This window comes from Euprymna scolopes, chromosome 22 (genome assembly GCF_053919585.1).
Source record: "Euprymna scolopes isolate OS-2025 chromosome 22, ASM5391958v1, whole genome shotgun sequence".
Taxonomy (NCBI): domain Eukaryota; kingdom Metazoa; phylum Mollusca; class Cephalopoda; order Sepiida; family Sepiolidae; genus Euprymna; species Euprymna scolopes.
This window is the reverse complement of record NC_136503.1, coordinates 37,530,303-37,554,692: the sequence shown is the minus strand read 5'-3', so window position 1 is coordinate 37,554,692 and position 24,390 is coordinate 37,530,303. Positions and strand designations below refer to the sequence as shown.

At 31.5% G+C, this 24,390-nt stretch overlaps 1 protein-coding gene across 1 annotated transcript in view; it reads left to right on the top strand.

Moving 5' to 3' along the window:
* The window catches only part of LOC145243974 (structural maintenance of chromosomes protein 1A-like), an 83,521-nt gene that overhangs the window by 26,475 nt on the left and 32,656 nt on the right, over window positions 1-24,390 (top strand). The window contains exons 7-17 of the mRNA XM_080107109.1: window positions 663-748; window positions 2,550-2,598; window positions 5,993-6,109; window positions 7,931-8,145; window positions 12,539-12,674; window positions 13,403-13,480; window positions 17,072-17,283; window positions 19,841-20,003; window positions 21,032-21,090; window positions 22,085-22,280; window positions 22,994-23,062. Coding sequence (XP_079963235.1) covers window positions 663-748; window positions 2,550-2,598; window positions 5,993-6,109; window positions 7,931-8,145; window positions 12,539-12,674; window positions 13,403-13,480; window positions 17,072-17,283; window positions 19,841-20,003; window positions 21,032-21,090; window positions 22,085-22,280; window positions 22,994-23,062 — 1,380 coding nt within the window. The remainder of the gene's footprint in view (window positions 1-662; window positions 749-2,549; window positions 2,599-5,992; window positions 6,110-7,930; window positions 8,146-12,538; window positions 12,675-13,402; window positions 13,481-17,071; window positions 17,284-19,840; window positions 20,004-21,031; window positions 21,091-22,084; window positions 22,281-22,993; window positions 23,063-24,390) is intronic.

The following is a 24,390-nucleotide window of genomic DNA, read 5'->3' as shown; positions in this document are numbered from 1 at the left end:
TGATCTTAAGGTTTTTTAGGATTCTTGCTACTAACACTTAGGGTTAGTACTAGAGTTAACAGTTTTTTTTTTTTTTTCTTTTTTCTAGCTAAGAAGCTAGAATGGCCCACAAATGAAGGGGGAATCATCATGGATTAAATTTCACATATTGAGCTTAACCTCCTTCTCCCAAAAAAAGGGGGGGGGATAGAAGTCCAGGGTTCCATTCCTGTGACCAGTTGTACAGTTATATATAGCCACACTGCAGTTAAGATGAAACGTATGAATGTGAATATTGAAAAATGTTTATTATAAATAATTGTGTGTGTGTGTGTGTCCTTCATTACTTTTTGCTCAGTCTTCCAAAAAATTAAGATCAATGTTTATTTATATGAAACAATTACTGATGACTCCCAGGAAAATTGGTGTTTATTTTCTTTCCTTGGATTACTGAAATTCATCCAATTAACAAAAATTATATATTTTCAATAAATATCTAGAAGTAGGCTTGTTAGTTTTCCACAAAATCCAACCCATGCTGTACTTGTTAAAGTTAGTGACATGGCCTACATAATGTGGGGAGGGATGGGTGGGAATCAATCAATATTTGTTTAATCTTATAATTAGAAGATTGGTGCTTAACTTTTGAAAATTTATTAATTTTATTTTTCTATATTTTTCAGGAATCAGAGTTGAATAAAAAACGTCCAATATATATCAAGGCAAAGGAGAAAACAGCTCATATGATCAAGAAGCTTGAAGCAGGAAAGTCAGTTGAAATTTTTTTTTTAATCAAATTTATATTTACCTTATTAAATCGTACTTCACATTTAGTTATTATGTAGTTTAAGAAGAATAAACACAGAGGGTTTAAATAACTTTGTAAGAGCATAATATATATATGGGGAAGTACTATAGATTGAAAATTTGATTAATCATTGATATTGGTGGTTTCCAAAGTGTGGGAAATCTGACCAGCTCCATCCTCGGTCAGCAAGCCCCATAATTCACCATTAAGCTAAGCTTGCTGACTAAGGCTGAAGCTAAAGAATATTTCCTACACCAAATTCCCCACACCTGAAAACTAATCGAATTTTTACCAGATACAGTAATACCTTGAGAATTCATTCCATGACAGCTGAAGTCGTTTCCATTTGATTTGAAAGAAACAAAATTAATCCATTCCAAGGGTAAGAAATTTACCCAAAATAAGCTAAAATTATGCTCAATAATCACAAAAGAAAGATAAATACAACAGTAATAACACAGAAATTGATATGTAATAATAAATGTTTATTATAACGAAAAACGGTTGTACTCACCGCCTAGGTGAGTGCTAGCATACAGGATGCATACAAGGAGGAAGGGAGGGAGACAAGCAAGGCTACCACACACACACACACACACACACACACACAATATGGTAACTAAAAAGGGGGCAAGATTATACACAATTAAAAACGTTGAATGATTTACTAAATGCTCAACATTTAAGTTTTAATGTAACAGAAAGGTTGAATAGAATAAAAAAAATAAAGAATAACATTGTAGTCAACTTATGGAGACAGGGATGATGACGAACAAAAGTGAGCTAGGAGGAGCCAGAAAGAGAGGGATGAGACAGCCTAGCTTTAGTCTACGATACACGCACACACTTTTTTTTGCTTGCTTTGAGAGTAATTTTTTTGGTGTTGTGAGTTTTAAAATCACACATCTCAAAAATATTGTATCTTAGGGTGTAAATATAGATGCAATGTATTGTCATATTCAAAAAAATTCTATCTTAATGCATTCATATCTCAAGATATTTGTTTGGATTTTTTTACTTTCTTCCTATTCCCCCCTAACCCACCTTATAATTTGTATCCATCAACCCACCCACCCAATTTAAATCCATCATTACCACAAAGCATACTTGTATGAATAAATATTGCATGTTGAGCCGATTATGACTTGCACACCTGATTATCTCTGACACATGTGATATTGTTCATTTTGTAACTGTCAGAAAAAAAGTTTCCTAAGATATCCAGCCTTTTCATAGTTGTTGAAAATAAAAACAAGAAAATTCCAATTTTTTAAAATTTTATTTTAGTTAAATAAAATGTTTTCCTGTGTTATTTTCTTCATCCATTTATCTCCACTTTGCTACTTCTTTTTCTTGTATAAAATTCATATCTTTCCTTCCCTGCTTTTTCATTTTGATTTCTATGTAATTTCGGTATTAATACAAAAAATAAATTTACTTGATAAAAAATTAATAACAGTTTATTATTGAAATTGGAGTTGGTTATAAATATTTAGTTTCTGACTTGGTTATTTGATATTTCCTAATAGTAATGGCTAGAAGTACGAGAAAAAGAGTGAAAGGTTTTTCTCTGGCCATTTTAGCATGGACCTAAATTATTCACTAGCTTGGGTGACTGCAGATTTTCTTTTGTTTTTTACCATAGTCACATTCCTGATGAAGATATAAAATATTTAAATATTTTTGTTATTTCTTCAAGTGACTTAATCATGTTGTTTTTGTTTTTTTTATATATATTTCATTAAAAAAATTATTTTTGTAGGAAATCCCTCAAAGCTGCAAAGAAGACATATGATAATCATGAAGCTGAGGTAAGTAATCATTTTAATTTGTGTGTCTAAAAGCTAATTTTGTTTCGATTATGTATTTGATACTTAGATATTTTGGGTAAAAGATGTAATATATAACATAGCAACTATCAGAACTACTCTCTAAAAACCAATGCACTACTGTAGATGTAAAGGTGATGTATTTATATATAAAATGACCTAAAATGCACCAAACATTGAGGTTATTTTCTTTCACAAAACTCAATCATGTTCTGCAAAGTCAAAAACAACAATTTTTTTCTGCAAAGCAAATAAACCAAACACCGTGTATAAATATTTGAAGACATAAAAAACTTGAAACAAAATTTATTTTCAAAATATTGAATTTGGCCTTAAATAACTCTAAAAAAAGATTGATATGCTGTATCATAATTATAACTATATAAGCACATCAACTAGACAAGTTAATGAACTGTCACCAATGGGCCAATAATTACGACCATAATAACATTTGCCATTGAACATTCATAGATGTTTATTTCATGTCTAGATATAATATGATAGCAAAATAACATCTTATCTACTTTTCTCTTCATAAAACCTCCAGACGACTACAAATTTCTAAACTTCCATATTAATCACATTGATAATCTTAAGAACGTCTGTAATGTATAGTACCAACATAGACATTTTCTCAGACCCCCAAGATTATCTCTGCCATATCAATAAATTCATATAATTCTAGCAGAGCTTTTTTTTTCTTTTTTTTTTTACATAGACATCACCACTTATCAAGGCCAATAAATTCATATAATTCTAGCAGAGCTTTTCTTTTCTTTTTTTTTTACATAGACATCACCACTTATCAAGGCCAAGAGGCCACTCGAGGATAAGGGTTAAAGAGTGGACAATATAGTAATCGTTAGTAATGGAAATTTGGTAAATTTGTTAACTTAAGTGGAATGGCTCATCAAAAACTTGTTTACGTTAGACTTGAAGACAACCATATTGTAGTCAGCTGGAAAGCAGGAAAATGGAAGACAGTTCCACAGGCGTGCAGTTCTAAGAAAGAAGCTTTGTTTATGGAATCTACGTTTGGGTTTAGGCACAGATAAAGAGTGGGGGGGAAATTATTGATAGTGTTTTCTGCTAGACGAGTGTTTCTTGTGAAAATTTGGCGAGTGGGGGGGGGCATAGATTGGAGCTCAGTCAAGTACTTGCCATGAAAATAACGATAAAGCAGAGACAAACTTGTAACATCTCTTCTGTGAGAAAGAGGTTGCAGGAAAGAGAAAAGGACATCCCCTATGAGGCTACAAAGTCTATTTTGAACTCTATCAAGGCAGGATAAGTCCTTTCTAGCAGCTCCTTCCCAGATGTGGCAACAGTACTCCATCCTTGGACATACCTGGCTCTTATATAGATAGCTACTGCCCTGTAAAACTTGTTGAATTGATTATTAAGAAGATGGCATCCATACGCTTTACATATAACTACATTTCCATGGTTTACAATTATCTCACCTGAAATTTTCTTCAATTAAACTTCAGAAACAATTTCTTTAAGAAACTACCTTATTAATGTTAAAAGACAACCATCAAATTGATTATGATCATCACATGTAAACATTTACACAATGCATGACAAGACACTTATACCTGTAATAAAAATGTATATTTTGTTTGTCAAAATTTAGTGAATAGATTTCCCTTTTCACAGTTACAAATACGCATATACAAAATACAATCATCACACTACATCTGTAATAGCCCCAATCTTAGATATTACATCTTTTGAACAAAATACCCAATACCGGATATACAAACAAAACAAAATGAGCTTTCAGATTCAAATTTAATAATTAACAATTTGTTATTACACAAATAATAAAAATGGCTTATAAGAAGGGTACACAAAGCACATAGGTTTCCTCTTTCAAGTTTTTATGTATTTTAATGTGTTCAATAAACTAGACTTTTGATGTTAGTTTAACTCTTCTGAACAACCTCAATCGCTGTCTGCATTCCTAGGAGTGGCTCAGGCAATTAGCAATAAACTAACCCTTTCTCAAAGAGAAGATAAAGCTGATAGGATGGACCTCCTATAGATGCACAGGACCATACTTCAGATTGATGCAAAGTTATTTATCTACTTAAAAATGATCCAGACTGTATTTAACTAATTGCCAAGGATGTATCCTTGACTTATATGACACTGAAATATTGAAATTAATAAAATTTGATGTTACTTTTAACATTTGTAGCTTTTCTAATAAGTTCGCATCTGTCTCTGCATGCCACTATGACAAAAGTATATTCATATAGTTTTGCTATTTATGGAAATAAGAATAGTGTTATCCTGCATAATTTAATAAACATGATTGTTACAAGGGTAAAAAGGAGAAAGGAGTGCTAGATAATCATGGAGGCTTAATTCTGGTTCTGAAAGTGATTTGAGAATAATTGAGCCGTAAATAAGACGTCAGATAAGCGTAAATGAAATACAGTTTTATGCCAGAAGTATTTATGGAGATAAATGTAAGAAAAGTACTTTGGTAAGGAGAACATGTATTTTGCTTTTGTAGATCTGGAAAAACTTTTCTCCAGAGTCCCCATATATTGTCTGGTAGACTTTACATAAATTAGAAACAGATGGGTAGTTGATGAAAGTTGTTCAATCAGTATACAAAAATGCTCTGTTGTGTTAGAATTAATAGCACATTTAGTGACAGCATTAATGTTAAAGTATGAGAGTACATTGCGGATTCTGTGCTGAGATGTTTTAGTACTTGTCTGTGAAACAATGGAAGGTCTACTGCATCTTACCATAACAAAAATCCATACAAATGTTCAATTAGATTGGTCCAATAGTTTCCGAGAAAACATGAAATGGGCAGACAGAAATATATATATGTATGATTAAAATAGTTTTCTTTAATTGAAATAGCTCCAGACAAGGCACAAAACCATTTTATGTAAGAAACTTAAAAAAAAAAATTATTTCAAGGTTAAAAATTAGCCAATGATAAGTGTTAGATGGATATATATATGTCGTCCGAAGGATTGAGCTTCAAATTGATACCGATCTCGTGAAAATCCATCGCCACTGTCAAAAGTTTTAGGTATACATACATACATTTAAACAGACAAGTGAGATTTATATTATTGATGAGTCTTCTATGAGCATTGCATAAAGTAGTAGTTTTATGTTATCAATGAGTCGAGCACTACTAGTTGTTTTTTTGTTTTTTTTTATGTTGTGAGCAAATTTTTATTCTATGTGATCCAAAAAAGTAATGTAATCTTGGCAGTATGACAGTTTTAAATTAAGTACAGAATAATCCACTTTAGATCTGTTTCTTAGTTGATTAATCTGATAAATGAGAAACTCTGTTTTAATTTAATTAATTTTGTCTGTTAAAATTGTCTTTGAACAGATTCGTCAACTGGAGAAAGAGCTTGAAGAAGTTGAAGAAAAGAAAAAGGAGTATGAAAAAGGAATAGAAGAGGAATCTCAGTCACAGGGTAGAGACCTTCAGTTGGAAGAGTCTCAGGTAAATATAACTACCTTTCCTTCTTTTTTTCTTCTTTTCAATTTTTATTTTCCTTCATTTTTTTTTTTTTTTTTTAAATTTTTGATTCATCTTTTTCTTTCTCTTTCATTTATTTTTTAATTCATTTAAATTAAATAGATTTGCAATTGAAATTTTGATTCTTACATGCAACAACTTTATACTAATATGAAAACTGTTTTACTCTTTCTCCACTAATACTTTTAGATATTGAAACTATAAATGTAGTAGGAATTATCCTTTACCTTTACAGATTGTCAGGTGTACATTTTCAAAACCTAAAAACATAACTCGGGAATTTTCAATTTTCTGTAATTTTGTCTTTCAAAAAATTTTAGTGTTCAAAATTTCTGAATAAGTACATTTTTTCGATGTTCACAACTTTTCACTTTTTGTTTGATAGGTGCAAGTGGAGAGCATATTACAGACATTATAAAATAAATTACATATTTTAAATTTAAATCTTGACATTTTATTTAATTTTCATTTTTGATATTATAATTTTGTTCTGCCATTAAAAATATAATTTCTAAAAAAGAAATCTTAATTGAACTTGTTAATTTACTCTAAAACATTTCTCTCAGTGCAAATGATACTGAATGCAGTCTGGTATCATAGTTTAACACTAGAATTTATTAAGAAAGTTTAATTGGACCACATTGTATTTTAATTTCCTGAGGACCCAAACTCTCAACAGTGTGTCCCAAGGACTAATTACCTCAAAAAAAAAAAAAAAAAAAAAAAAAAAAACTATTGGCACCACTGCCTTGTATTTGGACAGGCAAAGGTTTAATTAGAGAATTTAAATTATTCAGAAATTGAATGACCAGCCAAGTTACATTAAAAAATAAGTATCTACTCATAAGTTCTTGAATTTTAATGAATTTTATATATGTTAATTAAAAGAAAAAAAGCTTTGTTTATATTCTAATAATACACAGTAATGTGTAGAAGAGCCTTACAGTGTTTCAGGTCTTTGAATATAATACACCTCCTACTACTGATTCCATCATGATCGATCTTACCTTGATTCACTTCCTCAAAGCTGACAACCACATGATCCTCTTTTGTTATATAAAATGTAACTTTATCAGTGACAGTTCATAAAATCATTGAATGACCACCACTAGTCAAGCATTTTTATCATGCATTAGTTCCAGAATTTATTGGTAAATTTATAAATGACTTTTAGTCAATTTTTTGTCAGTTGATTCAAACACATTTTTGATTGATGCTGCCAGATCAGAAATTCTCAAGATATTTGCTATTCATGTTTTTTCCCCGCTTTCTCTTTGTAAAACTCAATCATGTTCTGCAAAGTAAAAAATCATTTTTTCTACAAAACAACCTAACCAAGCACTGTTCATAAATATTTGAAAATATAAAGAACTTGAAACATAGTAACAGTTTCCAAAACTATTGGATACAGCATTAAATAATACGAAAAGGGTTGATATGCAGCAAAACAAAACAACCAAACCAAATTAAATCAAATCAAACTTTTTGCCCTTTGAATCTAACACTTTTGTCCCTGATCTTAATCAGAAGGAACTCCTGTTTTTATTGCTATCCTTCATGAGCTTTTGCTCAAAATCTACCGAAAATTAGGATAACTGTTAATAAAACAAATACTGATGATTGTACAATCTTGGAAGAAATATTTAAAGATGTCATCATTAATCTTTGACTTAAATCAATAAAAATGTTCTGATCACTGTTATAAAGTAGTGTTGATAACAGTGGGACATCACACACTTCACTTGTTTTTAACATTGTCTATACTCCTTATGGTTTGTCTTTCAGGTTCAGGAGTACCATCGTTTGAAAGAAGAAGGTGGTAAAAAAGCTGCACGTTACTTACAAGAGATGGAGTCCATTAACCGTGAACAGAAATCTGATCAAGATCGACGGGACAATGAAGAACGTAAAAAAGGTGAAATGGTCAACAAAATTGAGCAAAAGAAACACGAGATGGAAGAGAATAAGAAACGAGTGGAGAAACTTAATGATTATATCAAGTAAGTATATATAGCGTGTGTGTGTGTGTAATATATATATATATATATATATTCCACAGCCAAACAACATTGCAACCCACAAGAGTCATGATAGTCAACAGAACCAGAAGTCCAAGACTCAAGTTTCGCTCTCATTTGGGCTCATCAGTTAGACACATTCGAACTCAGGATTCGAAACTCAAGCCTCCCAGTTGGCAGTGCTTGCCTCGCATGCAAGAGGCTCGGGTTTTGAATCCTAAGTTCGGATGTGTCTAATTGATGAGCCCAAATGAGGGCGAAACTTGATTCTTGGACTTCTGGTTCATTGACTGTCATGGCTCTTGTGGATTACGACATTGTTTGGCTGTGGGATTTATTATATATAATCTCTCAAATTCTGAAAATTTTATATATATATATATATATATATATATATATATATATATAATTTAAAGGAAATTAGAATAATAGTCTAAAGAGCTAAGTGTATTTTAATGTAATAGTGAAATTACTAGTTTAATTAAAATACAGGAAATGCTCGTTGTAATTTAGATATATAATAAGCTCGATAGTTAAATGTCCTAGAGCTAATTCAATATTAAGTAAAGTGATTTATAATTTAAAAATTTAAAAAAAATTTTAAAATTTAAAAATCAAATTTTAATTAAATTAAAAATCAGTTTCATAAGAAGGAACAACAACAAAGTCAATTATCTGTACGATCGTTTCGGAAATCCGTGCTTTTTATTTGTGGTATACATGAAGTCACGTAGAACAATTATACATAGTTTTTTTGGTAAGCACGGTCTCCTCATCAGCAAATTTAGGAGGATTTCTATTGAATTGAAAAGACACCAAAAATAAACCTAGCATTAAAAGTAAGGCAGATGAATCTGAAAAATTGAAGTAAAAGGTTTGGATTTAAAATTTATAAGAAAATTAGTATAGGTTAGAGATAGAAATGAGTAGAAAAAATATATTTTTTTTTTGAATTTACATAATAAATTTGATTTAAAAATATATAGATATAGTTACCTTTTAGTTTTTCTTTTTTTGAAATCAGGAACTGTATTTAAAGTAGTCATTTAGATGTTTGCTTTAGCTTTTTATTTTATTGAATGATGAATTTTAAAAGGGCGACGCTCGTGCAGTAAATTGTTTCCGTTTAAAATATGAAGATATAAAAAGCACAACCAAACTAGTAAATTCAAGACACGAGCTTCTATCATGTAATCATAAACGTTGGTTTAAATTTAATAAATATAAACCACCTTAAATCATTAAAAATTACTCATTAGTAAAAATAGATTACTTTTTTTTTTTTTTTTTTTTTTTTTTTAATAAATTAAGTTAGACCAATTACCGCCCTTAGACTCGTAAATCAAATAATAAAAAAAGCCAATAACACATGACAATTATCTCCCCTTAAAAACTTGCAAAACAAATATTCTCTCTCTATATATATTAACTGTAGCGTCTTTAAATCAAAATACGCTAACGGAAACAATTTACTGCACGAGCGTCGCCCTTTTAAAATTCATCATTCAATAAAATAAAAAGCTAAAGCAAACATCTAAATGACTACTTTAAATACAGTTCCTGATTTCAAAAAAAGAAAAACTAAAAGGTAACTATATCTATATATTTTTAAATCAAATTTATTATGTAAATTCAAAAAAATATATATATTTTTTCTACTCATTTCTATCTCTAACCTATACTAATTTTCTTATAAATTTTAAATCCAAACCTTTTACTTCAATTTTTCAGATTCATCTGCCTTACTTTTAATGCTAGGTTTATTTTTGGTGTCTTTTCAATTCAATAGAAATCCTCCTAAATTTGCTGATGAGGAGACCGTGCTTACCAAAAAAACTATGTATAATTGTTCTACGTGACTTCATGTATACCACAAATAAAAAGCACGGATTTCCGAAACGATCGTACAGATAATTGACTTTGTTGTTGTTCCTTCTTATGAAACTGATTTTTAATTTAATTAAAATTTGATTTTTAAATTTAAAAAATTTTTTAAATTTTTTAATTATAAATCACTTTACTTAATATATATATATATATATATATATATATATATATATATATATAAACATTGTCTGTCTATTTGATGATCGGTCTCTACCAAACTCCTGTCAATTTTTGGTCTACAGGCTTGAAACTTTATATATAGGGGATTTGGACTTGTGGAACAAATTTGATTTGGCTTTTAGCTGGTAAGTGACTAAGGAGTCAAAATTTAAAAAAGAATTGGAACTTGGTAGATGTAAGTCAGTTTAAAGTGCTCTTGTCCGCATGTGCGAATACACATTTACACGTCAAAGTAGGTTAAATTTTAACATTTTCTTATTATTCAGTTGGTAACAATTAAGACTGAATGTTTTTATTTTGATTCCAACTGATAACACTGAAGGAATTTTTTTTTTTTTTTAAACTTTTGAAATCATTACTATATATATATATATATATATATATATATATATCGTGCTTCGGTATAAGACAACACAGTATGGAACGATAAATTTGTTGCCCTGAAGAAAACAACATTACAGCTTTATTTTAAAACTTTTATTTAAAAAAATCAATTCAGATAACTTGGTTATGTAGTAGAGCTGACATCTATTCAATGTAACCACCTTCAGCCTCAATCATCGCCTCAATACGGGTCCGGAATTGGAAACATACCTTTTCCACAAGCACCGGCAAGAAGGGCTGATCAGGCTGGCTTTGGTGTTGTGGGATGTCATGTTATTGATGTTCTTGATGTTGCTGCCACACCGATGGTCTGTCAGCGGCCACCTGATTGTACCAGGAAAACACATCTAGGTACACTTTGGTGTTGACTTTCAAGCTGACTTTGAAGATGTGAGGTGACATAATGTGGCCCTCACTTGAAACCACACCAAAGATCATAACCGTGGTCGGAAACTTTGTTTTCATTACTCTGGGCATACCCTTAAGCGTTGAACCATCTGGATTTGCATTTTGAGGGTACTGGCAATGGTCCTGTTGCATAACTTTGATCGGTAGACAGCATGAGTTATACAGCGGCACATCTACAATCTCGCTCGTTGAACATTGTGTCACTTTCAGACATGATAGAAGGCTCCTATCGATCTTAGGATTTATACACAACTGGCCAACTAGTAGATGGTCTGCAACAAAAAATGAAAACCAGTTTTCATCAAATGGAAATGGAATCATGTCTTTTCTAGGGCAGCAATTTTATTGTTCCACCTTGCAGTAAAAAATGTATCCACTTTTATGTTACTCTTATCTGGCTGATATATTATCAGATAAAAAAATGAATGAATCTAAAGGAATTATGTTTGTATCAATACTTAGGTGTTAACAAAAAATAAACTTGCTTTAGTCAAATAGTGATATGTCAGATGGATTGCTATTTAGGTCTGACTTTGAAAACCAACTGACTTAATTTTATGTAGTAGATACGTTTATTATTGCTGAGTGTATTTAATCATAGAGTGTGTTCAACGAAGCATCAATTATCTTTAATACCAGCTCTAATTGTGGTATTGAGGACTTTTTTGGTAGTCACCTTTCATCATTGAGTCACTTTATTGTAACAATGCTCAAAGCACTATAAAATCTTTTGATCTGGTGCATTTTTAAGGTACTCTATCTACAAGATTCTTTTTAAAATTGCTATAAACCTCAACCAAATCGATCAGTACATAAAATGAAAAGGGATTGTTAATATATGAATACTATTTTTAGATGAAAGAAAAATAGTGAACACTTTTTTTTGCTCCGATTTAATTCACTTGGCATGAATTGTATGCATGTGTTTTGTTGGTTTACAAAATTGAAAATAGTAATAATCTGATTAAATTTGTCTGTTTTCAATTTAGATATCGATGTTCAGATTAAATTAATTTTCATTGGAAAATGACAAACATCAAAATTGATGAAATGGACATTTTGAAAAAAAAATGTTATTTCTTAAGAATATATGTATGTAAACACTACAAAAAGCATGCATCTACAGAATTACTTTAAAAAAATCACCAGATCCGGATTCTCTCAAGCCACTGCCTATTTTCATATACAATTTTCATTATGAATTTATTGTTGACACTACTACTATAGTAGAAGTAGTAGTATTGTCATTTAAGAAATTGAGTACATTCATCTTAAAATCATAATGAAAATTTTTTAATTTATCTTGTATTCTTCATCTGTATGGAAAATGATATTGCTTTATTATGAAAAGATTTTTTTTTTCTTTTTAACAGAATTTATCAATGAAAACAAAGTTGACACAGAATTTATTCTATTATGACAAATTTAAATGAAAATTTCCAGTGCTTTACAACTTTGATATTATTGAAGATTTGAAAGGGAAATTACTTCATACATCTCTTTTCCATTCTTATAGGACAAGCATGCAGGCTGTAGAAGAACAGAAAAAAACTGCAAGGGAACTTGAGGAAGAAGTGACAACTGCTAATGCCAGAATTGAGCAAATCAACTTTGAACTAACTGATGTTGTAGAGCAGTTAGGAGAGGCTAAAGTAAGTAAATTTATTTATATCTTTTCTATTTTCAGCTTGCCTAATAATTCATAAATACCCACCCCCTTTTTTTTTTTTTGTGTCAATATTGTACAAAATGTTTTGAATGTTATTTTACTCTGTTGAAAGACATCTGTTATTATGGATTTATTAAAAACAATAAATTGTTTGGAACCAATGCCCAAAATCAATATTTGGACGACACCTGTAAACTAAGAAATTATTTGTTGTTTTCTCTACCAAATATTTTATCCAAACTTTATTTCCTGACCTTTATACTATGATAAATATGTAGTATCTGTTTTGTCCTCTGTCAAGATGTGAGATCATTCCTTTTCTAAAATGCCCCCTTTTCAGGAAAGAGTTGTACATTCTCTCTCCTTATAAATGACCTTGTGTCTAATTTTAAGACTTACAAATTAGATTTTAATGAGTCTCTGGGAAATTAAGAGTTAATCTACCTTCCTAGTATGGGTTAAGTTTCTACATGTATGTTGTGGTTGATCTTCCCGTTTGAAAATGTTAATTGTATATGACCAATGTGGAATTGAGTCAAAATAATTTCTAATTTTGTTTTGGGGCTCTGATTGTCTTTTTTTTTCTATATTGGGTTTGTTTAAAGTGATTTATTTCATGTGTTGTCAATTGTTTTGAATGTGTCCGTTTATTTCAGTTTTTCCTTTTCTCATAGTCATCATCGTTTCGTTTTATGATTTTCTTATTTCTAGGTTGATAAACATGAATCATCAAGAGCTATAAAAAAGGCAGAGTTACTTGAAAATCTGCGGAGACTTTTCCCTGGTGTGGTAAGTGCATCTTAAACTGTTCATGACATTTCTTGTTACTCATGATATGCATTACCATACTAGATTATTTGGATTCTTCAAAATGCTGGTCTAATCTTGAGTGTTATTTGCACAACGTTTTAGTCGATGTAACCTCTCCACGGATCTGTGGGGCAGTAGATAGTGTCTAGTAAAATTCATTTGTAAACTTACACTCTTCTGGAGGTTGACGGTTCAATCTTCAGTGCAGGCGACACCCAAAAATACAATTGCAAATTACTTAGGATTTCTAGTCAGTCTTGGCTGACTGAACAGGAATAGGTTACCCTGTGGATTAAATAAAGGGTTCCATTTGAAATTCCATGCAGATTCCTGAGTTTGATAATATACACCTGAAAAAGATTGGAAATTACATTGACCTAAGGATATCCTAAATGTGAACTTGTGCAACAAGATGTTGGTTCGCATTACATTTAAATTTTTATATGTTAATCCAGTCAGAAAAATGGGGAGGAACTCCAAAGGCTAACAGTTTAATGAAAGGAGCTATTAAAGTAAAAATCCTTTTGGCATCTGAGGAGATCTGCAGGGGAATTTTGCTAATTGTCGGGTTGGACAGGAATATTTATGCTGAGGGAGCACAAGTGCAGCAGAGCAAATTTCATTGAAGTACTTGTTAACAAATCTCAAGGATGCAACATTGTGGCGATGAGACAGGAGCTGGAGGTTGGTAGATAATGTGGGTTCTATTAGATTAGGGGTTCTTTTTTTGGATGGGGGCGCTATCTAAAATGTAAAGACTAGTGGTTGGTGCACCAGCCCAGATGTTACAACAATACTCCATGCATGGCAAATGGTGGCTTTGTAGAGATATAGGATACTGACAGATGTGAAAAGTTTTCTAGCTTAGTAGAGGGAGCCCACTTTTCTTTCATTGACTTTGGTGGTATGTTCTATGTATTTGTTCCAATTTATGTTACCTGTAAATATTAGACAAGTTTAAATGATAGCCTCTTATATAGGGTACTATTAGTCATGGCAATTGTTAGTTGAAAAGTTTTTTATAATTGTTAAAGGAAAGAAGTTTAGTCTTAGTAGCATTAAATATTACCTTTCATGTATGTCTCCATTTTACTACAAACTGCAGGTTGTTTTCTAAGGATTCAGCTATTGCCTTAGAGGTGTGCATTCATTTTACCCAAATGTCGAGAGTAGAATGTATTGTTATCAGCAAATATGCCCATCTCTGACACAATTACATCAGGGAAGTTGTTTATGGAAATCAGAAACAGTAATGATCCAAAAATCGCTCCTTGGGACACAGCTGCATTAATGTTATGTTGTTTGGACATATAGCTATCGAGGACAACCTGGATTTTCTTTTGGCTAAGAAGGATCTGATTATATTAAATATTTGTCCAATAATATAGTACAAATTAATTTAATATGGTACAAATTAATTTTAATGAGATCTTTATGCTATACCTTGTCAAAGGCTTTGGATATGTCAAGCGCTACGTTCCTAGCTTCATCTGTCTTGTCCAGTGTATGGCATGGGTTCAAAGATAACTTAAGATATCCACAGGCACTTAAATCCATACCGTTAGAAAGAAGTTACTGAAGAGTAGGAGGAAAATTGTCAGTTCTCTCACCAAAATTCTTAAACATAGGTACCACAGAGGCAATTTTCCAGCTATTAGGGAAGTAAGATCCAATAAGGCATTTGCTGTACAGTTTAGAGAGGACAGGGGCCAGCTCAGTAAAGCATTCTTCATAGTAGGGATAAAATCAGGTCCTTTGGATGTAAATTCATGTATTTGGATTGATTTTGTTTCGGAATGGAACCAACATTTATATCTAGCTCACTTGTCATTAATATATTTTTATATTTATATATATATATATATATGAAAATACTATGGTAGCACATCTAAGACCGTGAACGACCAAGTTCTCTCTGATTCTCTCTTCTCTGATCTTGAGCAAGTGGTACAATGGGGAAAGAGGTGGCTTGTTACTTTTAATGCATCTAAAACCAAGCTTTTGTCTTCACATCATCAACGCTCTGATCCCCATCTGCCATCAATTGAAATGAATGGCCCTCATCTTGGGGAGGCCTCATGTTTTTGACAAGCTTTTGGGTTTGACCTTTATTCCCGATCTGAAATGGAACACATACATTAAATCCGTTGCCAAGGCCGCTGGAAAAATGGTGGGATCCTTCTATCGATCCAGTAGACATCTCACTGTTGATGCAATTTTCTATCTATATAAGAGCCAGGTATGTCCAAGGATGGAGTACTGTTGCCACATCTGGGCAGGAGCTGCTAGAAAGGACTTATCCTGCCTTGATAGAGTTCAAAATAGACTTCGTAGGGGATGTCCTTTTCTCTTCCCTGCAACCTCTTTCTCACAGAAGAGATGTTGCGAGTTTGTCTCTGCTTTATCGTTATTTTTATGGCAAATGTTCATCTGAGCTCCAATCTATGGTTCCCCCTCGCCAAACTTTCACAAGAAACACTCATCTAATAGAAAACACTATCAATAATTCCCCCCACTCTTTATCTGTGCCTAAACCTAAACATAGATTCCATGAACAAAGCTTCTTTCTTAGAACTGCACACCTGTGGAACTGTCTTTCGTTTTCCTGCTTTCCAGCTGACTACAATATGGTTGTCTTCAAGTCCAATGTAAACAAGTTCTTAATGAGCCATTCCACTTAAGTTAACAAATTTACCGAATTTCCATTACTAACGATTACTATATTGTACAATTTTACTACTCTATACTCTTTAACCCTTATCCTCGAGTGGCCTCTGGGCCTTTGACAAGTGGTGATGCCTATGTAAAAAGAAAAAAAAAAGATTTTTAGAAAATATAAAATTTTAATGAAATAAATTTAAAATGGTATCTACACTTTTATTTATAAAAGGTTTCAGTCAGTTTAAAAATAAATCTTGATGATTTGTCTTCATGTCCTATTTTTCTTAAATGGAAGGTTTAATAATGTACAGAACTTAGAACTCCATTTTAAATGTATAATTTAAAAAATGGTTTCTTCATTTTTGCAGACGATTTACAGTAAGAGTTGATATACTTCTATTTTTAATACCAATGTATTGATAGTAATGAATGTTTGCAAGATAGAGCTATAGGTTTTATAACTAGTTTATTTGGTTTGTGAGTAGTGATTCTATCTTTCTACAACAATAATACATATGTGTATGTATTTAATGTACCTCTATATAAATAGTAACATAAAAAATATATAATTATGTCAAGTAAGCTACACAGAAACATTTATTTCATGCCAAGTTAAATGCATGGATTTACATTCTATGGTCATTTTATGGTTATGGAGTGTCCACTCCAACTTCCTAACAATCAGTTTAAAAAATTTTTGGTGCTCTCAGTCTGTCGTCAGTTAAACAAAGGATAACTTTACCAAAATGGATCAAGTGCTACTGAGTTATTACTACAGTTATGTGATTCCTTTGTTTACTATTGTTTAAAATGCTGAAACAACAAAATCCATACATACTATATTATATTATAATACAAACAAATATAAGTGTGAAACTAATATTGCTGTGTTTTTGTCATTTCTTTCAGCACGGTCGTTTAATTGATCTGTGTGAACCCAGCCACAAAAAATATCAAGTAGCCATCACAAAAGTGTTGGGCAAATACATGGATGCAATTGTGTGTGATAATGAAAAAACAGCAAAAGATTGCATCCAATACATGAAGGAACAGCGGATTGAACCAGAAACCTTCTTACCTCTAGATTACCTTGATGTTAAACCAGTTAATGAGAAACTTAGGTAAGTTGAGTGTATATATGATTAACAAGTGTTTGTTTAATTAACTGCTATTTGAGGGTTGACACCAACATTTTTACTTTGATTCATTAATATCATAAAAAATTAATCTATTCTATACTATGTGATATCACAAGAAAAAAATTATAATAACACTTGTTAAATGGCCCAATCTGTTGATTGGCATCAGACATCTTCCAAACAGCTTCATCATACTGAATTTTACTGCAATGTTTGGTTTGATTAATAGCATATTGTTTAAAGCTACATACACATGTACACAAGTAAGACCATCAGCATTGTGCCACTGTTGTGAGCACTGAGGATTTTCTGATGAACTCTGAAAATCCAAACTTCAAAATGGTACATCAATGTCATGAAACAACTCAGATGTGTCAGAAAACAAGTCTGCTATGGAAATAACCCAAAAGTTGTGAAAAATGCATTAAGAACTTCCATTGCAAAAAATAAAATTGGAAGAATGTGCCGAGCAACAGCATTCCAAATATTTTCTGCATCATAAGGAAGGTTAAATAAACTGGCTAAAAAAGGATTGCTCTATTATCAGGAGAGGATTATAATTAATGGCTGCCTAAAATCAAAGCTTGATGATCAATGTTTTTAAGACGACGAGCGGTCTTACCAATGACAACAAGTGCAGGTTTTGTAGAGAGTGTTAACCATCTGACATCTATAATAAAAATCTTACTTGTCTGTTTAAATGTATGTATGTTTGCCTTAAACTTTCGACAAAGGCGACATATTTTCATGAGATCAGTATCGTTTTGAAGCTCGACCCTTCGGACGACAAATATCGAAAAATTGGCTAAAAACATTAATTCCTTCACCCTCAACTGGGCACTTTTCTACAAGGAGGGGTCACTTTTTTTGCCGATATTTTCAAAAGGCATCTCCTCTTTTTGATTGACTAGCCTTAATTTAAACATTTGCCACTTTCTGTTTGGTGATGGGCACAGTAAAGACGTCACGTTTTTTTGTTTTTTTTTTTCGCACATTCTTTTTCTCTTTGCGGTACGGGTTCAAACCTGCCTGCTTACTACCACTTTTTTTTTTTGCTCAACACACACTTCCAAACACCCGGGCAACGCCGGCAACCCAAGCTAGTCTAGCTATAAGGTTCTGCTGGGGAACAGCTTCTATACAATGCGACACAATGGAATATTCAAATATCTTCACTGGATGATCTGTAAAAAGCTGAATATTGAATGTATTAGCAAATCCTGGGAACATATACCAGAAAAAAAACAGTTGGAAATAAGTCTTACACCATCTCCTATGACTATGCAATACCTACAGCTACGTACCAAGAAAATGAAGCAATTGAACCTGACATAATGATATGGGACAAGGAGAAAGAAGCAACCTTAGTAGTAGTGTCCTCAATGATTCTGTGTTAAACTATACCATATTGATGTCATTAAAAAAAAAAAATGCATAACTATATATCACTTTGGTACCAAACTATTAGATATTATTTAGATATTGGTTTTAAAAACCATAGTATAGAAAAATATTGAAGCATAAATACAGAGTGGAATGATAGAAGTTGTCGCCCTAAACAAAACAACACTACAGATTTATTTTAAAACTTTTATTGAAAAACATCAATTCAGGTAACTTGATTATCTAGTAGAGCTGACATCTATTCAGCCGCAATCACCACCTCAATACAGGTCCAGAACTGGGAGCATGCCTTTTTCACAAGCACCGGCAGGAGCTCGGAGAATATTCTGTGGATGGCAGCCATCAGGCTGGCTTTGGTGTTGTGGGAGGTCATGTTGGTGCTGTTCTTGACATATGACCAAACAAAGTAGTCCAGCAGGTTCAGGTCGGGAAGTAAGAGAAGGCTACCAAGTCGTAGGACTCCTTCTGAAGCCAAGCCTGGGTCTCTTTGGACTTATGGGCTGGCGCCGTGTCCTGCTGCCACACCCAGTGTCTGCTAGCAGCCACCTGATTGCACCAGGGGATCACCACACTTTTCAGCACATCCAGGTGCATTTTGGTGTTTACTTTTAAGCCGACTTTGAAGATGTGAGAGGGCATAATCATGGCCAGAAACTTTGTTTTCATCATCCTCGGCATGTCCCTGTTATTCGTGGCAATCCAGCAATATATTTTGAGGGTGCTGGCAATGGTGCTGTTGTCATAACTTAGATCAAATGGCAGGAACTTATGCAAAAACCTAATAGATGGTCTGCAACAAAAAAGAAAACCGGTTTCATCAAACAGAAATGGAATCATGTCTTTTCTAGCACAACAATTTTATCGTTTCGCTCTGTACATTCTAATAAGATTATTAAAGAATGATTGAGCTTGTTTTAATTAACTATTACTACATTGTAAAAAATTAATAAATCAATAATTTGTTATTTTGTGAAAATGTTTACCGATTAACAATTTGTTTTTATTTCAATTTAAAATTAATTAAATTTATGTTCACAGTAGGAAAATTTGAGAACCTAGCAACGATGACTACTTTGAGCAGTAAGAATGTAAATCTTAAAATTGTAAACAATTTTCACATTTTCTAATTATGCAGGGACATAAAAGAACCAAAAAACGTCAAGTTGGTCATTGACGTAATCCGATACGATCCACCTGCAATCAAAAAGGCTCTCCTTTTCGCCTGTGGAAATGCCTTAGTTTGTGACACAGTTGAAGATTCACGCCGGGTAGCCTTTGGGGGACACGAGAGACACAAGGTATACACTGAACGTTTTTCTTTTCATAAAATTTTGTATACCCCTCCTTTTTTTTTTTTTTTTAAATTTATGTGCACTTCCAATAATTTATTTCCAAATAAAATAGCTCTTAATAGCAAAGATGAAGAGATGCATGTATTTTTCTTGTAGACATTCAAACAAATTTGGTTATTCATTTATTGGGATTGAAAAGAGATTTTGTTCATGTTTGAGTATAAAAAGAAAATGTCTGTGTGATTAGGTTTGAAAAATTATGACTGAATTCATAAACAAACATTCATGCAGCTCATATAGAACTAATTACGCTTTTTCACTGTATCAATTTGATTTGACACCATTGCAATACTAGCATCAAGTGCTTGAGACATTTTTTTGATACGTTGACTTATGTTTTGTTCAACAATTACTTTCAAACATCTATTAAGAATGCATGCATCCTTTTTTCATCTTCAAGGCTGTAATTATTATTATAGAATTTTGAAATCACCTTCATATTATTTGATCACATATTGCCTCTCTCCTCCTTATTTTATGTTGATATTGATGGCTTTTATGGAAGTATTATGATTAAATTTGAATTCCTGCAAGAAAATATATGCATGTTTGTTTGTTTTTTTTTTCCATCTTTGTTATTATGGGCTTATATATACTTTGTAATTTTATTCAGAAAGAAATTGTTTAAAATTGATAAAACAGTTCACATCAAAGCATATCTGATGTCTGTCATGATATTTACACATCATCAGACATAAAACGTTCTATATTGTGTTGTCACACAAACAAAAGTTTGAGTAATTCAAATAAAGACATACCCGAAGTTTGAGTAATTCAAATAAAGACATACCCGAGCATTGGTAATGATTAGATTATGTATAAGTGTGCATTCACACAAATAGTGGTTAATCAAATGCATCCATCTAAAATGACTGCCAATTTTTATACATACATAATTTTTCACATCCTTTTAGATGCTAGCTCTTATCTTTTATGATAATTTAAACAATTAATTTTGTTTTTTTTTTTCTTAGTCTGTTGCTTTGGATGGTACCCTATTTCAAAAGTCTGGTATTATTTCTGGTGGAGCAAGGTAAGAACAATGGCAAAATGTATTTTTTGTTTTCTGCTTTGTAATTATTTTATGGCTTAACACATTTTTCTAATAACCTAAACATTAATGTCCAGTACAATGACAGCTTGTTTATAGCTACTGTGAAATTGCAGTACCCTCTTATTTTTCATGCATATGTTTTCTAGACGTACATGTGACTTGTTGATCCACAAATACTATTTATTCCACTTTGATTTCATTTATAAATTCATAAACTCTGATAAAGGTAGAAATGTGCAATGAAAATGAAAATAATTTGTTTATTTAATAAAAAAAAAAAAAATCTACCAAAATCAGAGAATTATCCAATCTTAATGAAATTTTCAGTCTAATGAATGCATCTTTAAAGTATTTTATTATAAAAATTTTTTTTTAATTCTTTTTAGGTCACTTAAATTAATTTACCTTCTCCACCCCTCCTGTTTATTCCCAGAATGAAATATTTTTTATTATACACATCGACAAAATTTATTAACCACTTTTACAAACATTCAGATAATAGTCTGAAGGGGCAAATGGAAATAAAAATGTTTTAACATTAACTATTATTTAAAGTTTGTAAGGTTTTTTTAATTTCTGTTGTTTTAGCATTATGATTTATCCAGTGGTGCCTTTAAAAAAAATTGAGAACTAAATTTTACATCTGTTCTTTTTCTTAACATTTACCAGATTTATTCCCCCCTCCCCACCCCTTCAAAATCTGCCTTCACACCATTTGATTCTCTACTTCTACTGTTTCCATTTTGATCTTCCACCTGTGCATTCCCATATTCATATCAATTTTGAACATTGAACTTCTGACAGCCTACTTCCAATATCCATTTTCTGTGAGAGGTGGTCCATTGGCTCTAAGGCCATTTCAAAATTCAAACACTCTTTTTGTAAAGAAATCTCAATATTTATTGGTGAGCAATCAATTTAAAAATGAATGTTCTTTTCTTTTGAAATATGAATTTTATGTTTGCTTTTGTAGTGATTTACGTGCCAGAGCTCGCCGTTGGGATGAGAAAATGTTGAACCAGTTGAAATCAAGAAAAGAGAAATTGACTGATGAATTGAAAGAACAGATGAAGAAGAAGCGAAAGGAATCCGAATTGAACACGGTTAATTCTCAAATAAAAGGCTTGGAGACTAGGCTGAAATATTCCATAACTGACAGAGACAATACTGTAATTATTAATATTGTTTTTCATGCATGATCTCTTTTTCGAGTTAGCTTCTTGAATCGTTAACACAATCAGTGCACATATTAAGTTCTGGTGAATATTTTATCTAATAGTTTCCAAAAATGGCAACATAATTAAAAAGAATTTAAACCATTTAATTCTGAATTCATTCAATTTAAATCATAATACTTTCTATAATGTTCTTGATCTCATTTGGCAACTTTTTCCAAAAATATATTACTCTATTAACAAAAAAAAATACAATTGGTTAATAAACCGACATTAAATTACAGATCAATAAAAAAAAAAGTATTTAAAAGAGGAAAAATAAAAAAGAGTTTCCACTATAATTAAAAACATGAATTTATTCAATGTTTCAATGAAATTACTCTCTACTATATTTAGCTATTAGCATTTTTTTTTTCTTTCATTATCTTACACAGCATTTGTTTGCCTCTTGGTGTTGGCTGATAACCCATGTCACCACAGAGAACCCTCATGGTTAAGCAATTGTCAACTCGTTCTTATTTTTTTCTACCTCCTTTTTATCTTGACTATTTGAATACAGTAATATACCTACTTCAGCAACCAGTCAATAATGCACGTGTACCTGTGACTAAATCTATTCAAGATATTATACTACAACATACTGTAAAGAAATTATCTATTTTTCTATTCTGAATTCGAATTGCAGACACGTTTTTATTTCTTTTCAGTTAAACAAACAGTTAACCCAAAATGAAAGAGATCTGAACACATACAATGAAATGCTTAAATCTTTTGAGGTAAGTTGTGCTTATTTAAAAAAAAAAAATTTATTTCTCGTCATTATGCTTCTGTGAAGCCTTTCCACTTTTTTATTTGATAGAAAGAAAGAAAACACAGATTGGTGTTTATACAACATTTTTAAAAAAAAGTTTTAATATATGTTACATCTGAACAGGTATCCTTATCTTGGTTGTTATACTTGCAACATTTCGACTGATGTACTCTTATGGCCTTTTTTTAGATGTGGTTCATAATGGGTCCATTCATTAAAATCATTCTTTTCATATCTCTTATATATAAAGTAACAATGTGTGTGTCTGTCAAAACATCTATTCTCCAATTGCACACTTGGAATCAGCAGGTTCCTGGCATGTATTAAATGATTAAAAGTTATATATTTAAAAATAAGATCTTTTAATTCTGAGGAAAATCTTATTTTTTAGTTAAGATCTTTAGTTTCATATGTTTAAGTAGAAATCAGCTCTGATATGTACAGAGTTGCTATGACAGATTCCAACTATTTTAGTGATTTGATCCATGTGATTGTTTTGTTATAAAAACAAACAAGGACTTTTGAATTGAAAGCCATGTAAAGTTTTCGATGGGTAGCTAATCTGTATAAGCCCTGGAGATGAAAAAAGTTATTGGTAGGTAGCTAATCTTTTTATCCTGGAGATGAAAAAGAGTTTCCAATGGGTAGCTGATCGGTGTAAATCCTGAGATGAAAAAGGTTTCAGTAGGTAGCTGATCTGTATAAGTCTTGAACTTTACGTTTGCAGACAAAGAGCAAAGGTCTTTCTCCTGTGGACACGAAAAATTATGTGCAAGAATTGTAAAAGATCCAATAGCTTTATCAAGCAATTCTGGTTTCTAATTGATTGCTAGCAGAATGTAGCTGCATTTGATTGGTCAATTCCTATCAGCAGTGTCTATATGTAGAACTTTCCAATTTTCCTTAAACATATCCTTTCTATTTTATCAAAAATTTTGCAACAATTAACATTTCCTCTGACTTGATAGGCAATAATAGCACAGTTTTACTACGTAGTCATCTGAATGATTTATTCCAAATTTAGTTCTTTACTGATATTGTCCTTTATATCTTCCAGGCAAAACTGATACATCTGCTATTTGCTAATAAATGTATAAAGATTATGAAACATCTTTTAATGAGTTTTGTAACATTAAAAAAAATGAAGAATTTTGTCAATTGTAAACTTTAATTTAAAAAAAAAATGAAAAAATTTTTTTTCAATTTCATCTTTTTTTTTTTTTAGACATTCATTTTTTACAAATGGCTACAAAAAATCGATTATCTACTGTACATCCCCCTCCATTTTTTTTT